At 29.3% G+C, this 8,973-nt stretch overlaps 1 protein-coding gene across 1 annotated transcript; it reads right to left on the bottom strand.

Moving 5' to 3' along the window:
- Window positions 1–970: 970 nt before the first annotated feature.
- Window positions 971–4,394, bottom strand: LOC122607033 (DNA-directed RNA polymerases II, IV and V subunit 6A-like). The gene is made up of 6 exons (XM_043779952.1): window positions 4,277–4,394; window positions 4,123–4,156; window positions 3,135–3,319; window positions 2,886–2,937; window positions 1,328–1,395; window positions 971–1,212 (listed from the first exon to the last, which is right to left on the bottom strand). Exons 1-6 carry the CDS (start codon window positions 4,309–4,311, stop codon window positions 1,143–1,145), a joined length of 444 nt encoding a protein of 147 aa, XP_043635887.1. The 5' UTR covers window positions 4,312–4,394; the 3' UTR covers window positions 971–1,142.
- Between the last annotated feature and the right edge of the window lie 4,579 nt (window positions 4,395–8,973).

Here is an 8,973-nt window from a genome sequence, read left to right as displayed (position 1 = left end):
CGTAATTAAACTTCTAAAAGGAACACCCTTAAATTCATACCACAAGTATAATTGTAGTTTGAACTCTTGTTTTGAAACACCAAAAGAACCGTAAGTGACATCACAAATTTGTGAATAAGTCATTACGTGGAAAATAGGAAAACTTCTTCTTTTCGATGGATCTGCATTTTGAAGGATCTCATTTATCGAATGATACACAATCATCCCATATTAACTGAACTATAATTGGGTTGAATGATGAAGATGCCATTTTTAAAAAAAAATATAACTATGAAAGTGTTTGAAATGTCATCTGAAAATATTTGTTGAAATACTGATAATGGTTCAAGCATACTATATATAGCTAAATATTGAATTAGGTTTACATGTGGAATTAGGGTTTCACTAGGTCGCGACATGTGTTAGAGTTACTCCCAAACCGGTATTCCAATTGCCGGTTTCAGGCTTCATGTGCTTTACACTGTTCTCAGGCAAGATTCCCTAACGCGCTGTCATGTCACTCTAAAACCGGTAATTGAAATACCGGCTTCACCCTGCTTTATCTGAGACCGGTGTTACAAATACTGGTTTCGAGGCAAAAATTCGAAACCGGTATTTGTAATACCGGTTTACTTTGTTTCATAAATTTTTTTTTCCGAAACACCCTTGAAAAACGACTGTTTAAAAAAAAATTGCTATGTTCCTACTCTTAAAATTAGGGACACATGCATAAAAATCCTTTATTAGAGACTAAAAAACATCTTTGTTATTAAGAAAAGGAAACACGGCCAAAGCTATATCAATCACGAGTATTTTATGCATATAATCCAAAAAGATATATACGTCCAAGGTCCACTTAACTACAAAATATGTGCAGCTTACGCCACAAAGTATTTGAAAGTTGAAACCGATTAGACTATTAATGCGAGAGGATCAGTTTCATTCATGCGATGTGTGGTCTATCACATTTCACATGAGGACAATCAACAACTTCACAAAATCACCTTCCATAAACGGCAATTAAAATAGTTACGAACTTTCGTCACGAAGTTTAACATAATTGTACTAGACAACAAGCATGTTAATGGTTGATGTTTCACAGGTTCATGTCTACAAACATGACATTCAGAGAGTATTTCAAGCAGCACAAGGCGGCACTCAACCTAGTCGCCGCCGACCTGTCTTTTCCAAGAATCCTCCACGATTAGTTCATCAACTCCCCAGTCTTCATAGCTGAAAGAAAAGAAGTCGCATTAGAATGATTAGATATGGCAAAAAATTAAAAATGGGCTAATCTACTAATTTCAACACAACACCATGAATCCCAGCAGAAGATAAAAAATTGTACCTTCCATCAGGCAGGTACCGACGGATGGTAAAGGGTATCTTCCGCTGTCTAAGCTCCTTCATAGCTATCTAAAGTTAAAAGGAAAAAAAAAAAACAAACCACTTCAGTTGATTCATAGATATTCAAAACAAAAGATAGAAATTCATGGATACAAGCCTTTTACCCTACACAGAATAAACAAATTTTAAGCACTTCGAGTCTACAACTCAAGGTAGACACGGCAACTTTCAACCTTAGTACAACACTTGTTACATCTAACTCGTACTGAAAATGGAAGTGTTCAGAACAAGTGAAAACAGAAATAAAAAGGAGACACTGGTCAGAACTCACCAAATGCATATAAACCCCTAAATCTTTTTGTTGAAACTAAATAAGCCCACTCGAACGACAAATTTCTCATCTCTCCTAGTTTCCTCTCTATAAAATTTTCTGGCACAAACGATGGGTGTCATGTTGGACTAACATTAAGTAACTCAAATGTGAGCTCATCTGCAAGCATACTAGAACAAAATTGATAACCTTTGTTTGTGAATCATGTTAATCCTCTTCTGGTAAACTCGGTTATCTTTAAAAATGGGCACACGCACCACACTTAAGCAATTTACACTGGGTCAAGTCAAGTGAAACTAGAAAGGGCTATTATTACGAATTGTCTCTAGAAAATGGAGGCAGGCAATATATCATACACTTGGCTGGATATATAGGAAAGCAAACAAAAGTGGATCACTATAATTGACGGTATGACTGCATAAATCATACTAAATAGAAAATAATAAAGTTAAAAAAAAACCCAATTATGAAGTATCTCAAACAGTTGTTGATAAAGCACGACCAAGAAAGCTACAGATAGTCAATCTCATATATATCATATAAGCCAAATCACGGGTGTTTAACATGTATTTGTAGATGACCATGTTATTGTGAATACTCAAAACTAAATAAGATCTAATGGTGAAGTGACTCTCCTATGTTAGCTGTTTTTTAGCACTTCTTTCATGATTACTGGGCGAGAAAAGAACAAGGCAAGAAAGGTTGACACTTTCTGTAAGCGGAAAACTCCTTATGCAATTTTATGAGACAAACCAAATGAAACTAATTTTGGGTATAATCCAGTTAGTGATCTCAAATGACCTGAAAGTGTCAATAGTAAGAGACTTTCAAGCAGTCAAGCACTGGAAATATATGATCTGTATCATTATAAGTTAAACTAGGCCAGTTGCAGTAGCAGAAAAAGTTGAATATCTTAGAACCTTTAAACTCAGTTTTAAGTACTTGCCCGTTGTTTTATCCAAAACCATGTAGATGTAAAGCTTGATTTGGACATTAACGTGTCACCATTTCACATTTCCTGTTATAGCTTTTTGCTTTTTTCAAAATACCCAGATAATGTCATCTAAGTTTTATGATCACAAGAAATGCTAAAGAAGATAAAGAGCTTCTCAAACACAATGAAAATAATGTGAGACAGTGAGACTCAAATTTGTGGAATTAGTCAACTTCTAAGGTAACATGATAATTAACAAATTGATAACCAAAACTTCAAAGGAATTAATAATACCTCAAGGGGATCAGTTTCGCCCTCCAACTCAACCATCACTGGAGCATTCATGCTGACCAACCAACATTGAGAGACACTAAATTAGTTGTTTTCATTTTCTTTCGAAAAACATTTCCAAAAATTTTACTTATTGAACATGTTTTCAATCTAAACAGGCAGTTCTGACTGAACTTCTCAAATTATTTAATGTCATATTATATCATAATAATAACGTCAACGAATGAAAAAGGTTACGAAAGAAAGAGCAACCTGATTTGGAGAGCACGAGTACCCAAAATCCTAGCCCGTTCATATTTAGTCATATATTTGATCGTTTTCCTCGGTTTCTCAACAGGAGCAGACGCTTCAGCTTCTTCATCATTATCACCGGCTAAAAGCGGATCTCCTATATCTTCTTCTTCTTTATCTCCTCCCATCTCTTCTTCTGCCCCTTCCTATTCCATCATCCCATTCCATTATAAACACAACAACACGAAAACAGAGCCACAAAATTTATCTCAAGAAGCCACATATTTCAAATGTTGGCCCTTACGCTTCGTATCGCTAGATTTACTTCTTTTTTTTTTCCTTTTTGCAGGGCAAAATTTCAGATATCTATACTATATTATAAAACAGATTTTCCCTAGATTTTCAACATTAAACTTGAAATTTTCAATATTGATTTTAAGTACTTCCCCAAAATGTCTCTCCTATCTATTCTATATTTATCTAAAAAAACTATAATACCCTTTCTCTCTCCTCAAATCTCAACCAATCATCTTTTTTCTCTCTCCTCCATAAATAATTTATTCCTCCAATTCATTCAAAATCTTTTATCTCAAAAACCATACATCGATAAATTATAAAAATTGTATGGGTGTTCTTAAAATTTCATGCTCTTTCATTAGAGATGTCATTCGATATACTTTCGACAAAATTTTAAATCTGAGGGCGGAGCCCGTACGGCTAAGGCATTTGACTATCATACTCTATGACATATCAACTCCTATAACCTATCATACTCTATGACCTAGGTATCACCTCACCATCTCACCGCCGCAAAGCGCGGGTACTTGCTCTCGTATCATTAAAATAACAAACAATTATATTGTATCAAAATTGGGGAGGCACTAGGCAGCTACCTAACAACTATGGTGCCAAATCATTTGTTGATTAGATAATTATATAAACAAATATCATGTTTTTGTTAAACTAATTGATTTTCTGTTATATTTAATAGATAAAAAAACCAACTTACATCGAGTTCAGGTTCAACTGGCTCATCTTCGTAACTAAGAAAAAAAAAACAAAAAAAGATTTAATTATTATGAGTATAACTTGCAAAAAGAAAATAAATTAATATAATGAGAGAGCAAGGAAAGAAATAAAGAAAAGGATTTATATTTAATTACCCTCCTGTGTCCATCTCGTAATCATCGTCAGCCATCTTGTTTGTTTTTTGAAATTACTGTGTGTGTGTTTTGATGGTGGAGACTGACGGAAGAAAGGGCGAAACTAGGGTTTGTTATAATTATATACCCACCCGCGTCCTATTTATCTAACTAGCTAAGTATCCGGGTTTAACCCGGGAATAGTAATAAATGTTTTGGAAAATCATATATTTGATATTTAAATTGTGACAGTCCAGCGGTATTCATAACCTCGTAATATTATATCTTATGTTTCAAATAAATTTAATTAGTTTATTAACCTGTATGATATGTCAAAAGTTTAAAATTATGTTATCATAAAATTACTTATATGATAAAAATATAAAAGTTCCATGTATAAAATATTAGATTTTTCAAAAGAAAATAAATATAAAAAAATAAACTCTAATTAGGAATGTGTTTTTTACATCATAAATAAATTAAATAAAAAAGAACTAATTTTAAGAAAAAATTTGGAGGTGACAAATTAGTTATTTTTGTAAAATGTGATGTCATAACAATTTTATTTTATTTAATATAAAAATTTGGGTATTTGGGTTTGGAAAATAATAAATCTTATACTAAAAATCCTCATAAAATTTATATCTACTAGTACTAATACGCGGTACACGGATTGTCACATAATATTTATTTTTCATTTAATTATATTAAAGTTTATATATCTATTTGATGCATAAACCATGTAATGCAAGTTTAAACATTTATAAACTAAATAAGTTTTAAAAAGATTATAGCATATGAAAAACACATAATCTATTTTGAAAACATATAATCTATTTTAAAAATGCAAATTTTATGTTGTAATCGCAATAACAAACATCCCCTAATTATTACAATTAAACTACTACTTCAAGCATTGATCACTTTAAAAAATCTAATATAATAAGTAAACTAAAGTATTTGATAAATTATAACTACATGAAAAGAAACTTACTTTCAGTAGTTGCATGTGACATTGTTCCTAACAAAGAAGGTTTTAATTGATTGAATTGAGACATACGGAGTAGTTGTTTTTAACTAAAAAGGTTATTCGATATGAATCGATGAACGGAGATTATTAAGTATTCAAAACATTGTATAGAATAAGTTATAAAAAATAAAATAAGAAAAATAAAGAAAATTAACTTCATAGATGAATTTATATTATTATTTTTTAAAATATTGATCATATAGAATATTGTATAGATTATAACATATGTTTTTGTTTTCGAATAAATAATATTCACTGATTTAATTAAACAAAGATTATTAAATATTCAAAACATTGTATATAATAGATTATAAAAAATAAAAATAGGAAAAATAAAGAAAATTATCTTTATGGATGAATTTATATTATTATTTTTTAAAAGATCGATCATATAGAATCTTTATAATAAATAAAAGACAATTGTCTTTCTAAAGTATTTCTAGAAATAATATGATGTGGCAAGCCTACATTTTTTTTAAAAAAATCTTTATTATAATTATGATGTCATAAATAATTTACAATATTTTTAATTAAAAATAACTCACTAAATGCAAAAAATCTTTATTATAATTATGATGTCATAAATAATTTACAATATTTTTAATTAAAAATAACTCACTAAATGCAAAAAATCTTTATTATAATTATGATGTCATAAATAATTTACAATATTTTTAATTAAAAATAACTCACTAAATGCAAAAAATCTTTATTATAATTATGATGTCATAAATAATTTACAATATTTTTAATTAAAAATAACTCACTAAATGCAAAAAATCTTTATTATAATTATGATGTCATAAATAATTTACAATATTTTTAATTAAAAATAACTCACTAAATGCTTATTTAAAATTTATAATTTTTTATTACAAACAAAGAAAATTTTTTTATATAGTATAATATCCTTTTTGTTAATGCAATAGGTATTTTAATTTATAAATTATTGTATTATTCAATTTACTATCTCCATATCGATTTATAATATATTTATAAGAAAAATTAAATGCAGACTTTTTAGTTTTATAATTTTTATTAAAAGACCCGAGTTGAACCCGGGTAAATCGCTAGTATTGTATAGATTAGAACATATGTTTTTGTTTTCATATAAATAATATTCACTAATTTAATTAAACAAAGATTATTAAATATTCAAAACATTGTATAGAATAGATTATAAAAAATAAAAATAAAAAAATAAAGAAAATTATCTTCATGGATGAATTTATATTATTATTTTTTAAAATATCGATCATAGGCACACACACGTCTCCATAAGACGGGGTTCGAGAGCTTCCGTCCGCCTCTTTCTTATTTTTGTACACGAGATAGGAACATAGTAAAGGCAGAGACCATAAATTAATAGTAGGATCTGTTGCTGGTTCTGATCCATCTGACTCTAAAGGGGGTTAGAATATTGTATAGATTATAACATATGTTTTTTTGTTTTCATATAAATAATATCCACTAATTTAATTAATAATAGTTGGAAACATATTTTGATTAGGATTCTTATCAAAAGTACACGTGTCGATCAAAGATCTCGCCACATGTCGTTTCAAAAATACCACAATCCTGTTTTAATATATTGATAGATAGATATTTATACCTTTTAATACAAAATTAATATACCCTTCATTTTTATAAATAGTTACACAATTATTAAATTACTCTTAATAAACACCTATTATGGAAAGAGTTTTTATAAAATACCAAATTTATCCTTAATGAATTAATTTACACTCTAAACCTTTAATAATTAACACTTTTAAGCCTTATCTTCTAAAATATTTTCACTATCACAATTAAATTACCCTACACCACTTGACACCGCCATCACCACCAATATAACCATCACCAACACCACTAGACCGCCTCCCCACCACCGTCGTTGCATTGAGCGGTTATCAATCATGCTCGTTATAAGTAAATGATATGTGGTATCAACTATTCTTTTTCTTAATATTGCCCCCTGATTTTTTCACATATTATCATCTTATGGTTAGTAGAATTTTTAGGCTATTTAATTAGAAGGATTAAATATTTCTCGGTGGATTTATGCATATGGATATGGATCCGTTCTTCTTTTCTTTTTTCTTTTTTAATAATTAACAAATGATTAGGTATAGTTGTTAGGTAAATCTCTGGTGCCTCTTCCCCAAATTTGATACAATATAATTGTATGTTATTTTAAGGATATATCTAGAATTTTCCCTTACATAAAGAAAAAAAAAGTAAATATAGCGAATACATAGGAAGCATAAGACCAATGTTTGAAATTTGTGGAATCTAGAGATAAATTTTGTGGCTCCGTTTTCGTGTTGTTGTGTTTATACTCTCACCAACTCGCACAATACGATTATTGATGGTGGTAGCTACGTCGAGTGAAGTAGATAATTGATGTAAATGATTAATGAATAATATTTTTTAAAACATAAAGAACGTAAGAGTATTTTTAAAAAATTTTAGACATTTTTCAACAAGTGTTAATAACATTTTAATTACGTTACTTTGATATAATGATGGGATAAAAACTTTAAGTTTCGTTGATTTATTGTTTTTATCACTTCACTTTTTTCAAAATGAGATAAATCTTAATGTTTAGTTGTGATAGTATTATTAGTTTATTACTCATTAAACCTTGATAATTTGGCTAGCTTTTGTTCATATTTAGTTTGACACTAGAAATAAACATCCGCGCATTGCCGCGGGGTTTTTATAGTAACATCGCGGATAAGTGTTCATTGAGCTTAAACGTAGTTGTGTATTCCACACGTTGTCGCAGATCACACACCTTGCAGCGGGACTCAAGTAGATTGTTTTTTTAGATAACAAAGTTATTTGAGTCACTAACAAACATTAATTTGGCACTCTAACAATATAGGCCAATAATGATCAGTTTAAAGAAAAATAAACGTCACACCAAACACATGTTAGGTATATAAATGAAAGTTGTTTGATAGAAACATAAGAACCTAATATAAAATCTTTAATGGTTAAAACGTAAAGAAACAAAAGTTAAATATAGTTATACTTCACGTATTATATTCTGGTACAAAACATGTTATTGACGGACAAAAATGTAAAAGATAAAAAAATTTAGGGGGTTAAAAGGTGTAGAGGTAAAAGTTTATGGGCAAAAAAGTAAAAGATTAAAAGTTTAGGAGTTAAAAAGCAAATAGGTGAAAATGAAAAAAATTATAAAAGATTAAAAGTTTAGGGGTTAGAAGGTAAAGAAATAAAAGTTATATACATGTATTGTTGTAACTTAGGCATAAAAAGTTATAAAAAGTAAATATATATAAATATAAAAAAGAACAGAGTACCTTTTGCCTTTTTAGTGCAGTGTTATTTGTGAGAACCGACTTTTGGTTTTAGTATGCAGTATATAGTTGTAACAGATGCAAAGATAGTGGTACGTAGTACATTATTCAGAAATAGTTGTAAAAAAGCGGTTGGTTTTTAATATATAGGTAATATAAGTATAAATAATCGATATATGATCCATCCGTAAATGAACATGGATTATAACCTAAAACCACCAAATGTACGACACAAGAGAATAGAGAACAAATGGTCAGACAGAAGATCTTAAAGCCCCACACCAATCTTTAAGAATAAAGCTTCAGAATTAGGGTCTAATGCGAGTTGAACCAAGGCTAACTTCACAATTCACGCAAACAAA

Source organism: Erigeron canadensis, chromosome 7, assembly GCF_010389155.1.
Source record: "Erigeron canadensis isolate Cc75 chromosome 7, C_canadensis_v1, whole genome shotgun sequence".
Taxonomy (NCBI): Eukaryota; Viridiplantae; Streptophyta; class Magnoliopsida; order Asterales; family Asteraceae; genus Erigeron; species Erigeron canadensis.
Note: the sequence above shows the minus strand (reverse complement) of the source record. Positions and strands in the feature narration are given on the sequence as shown.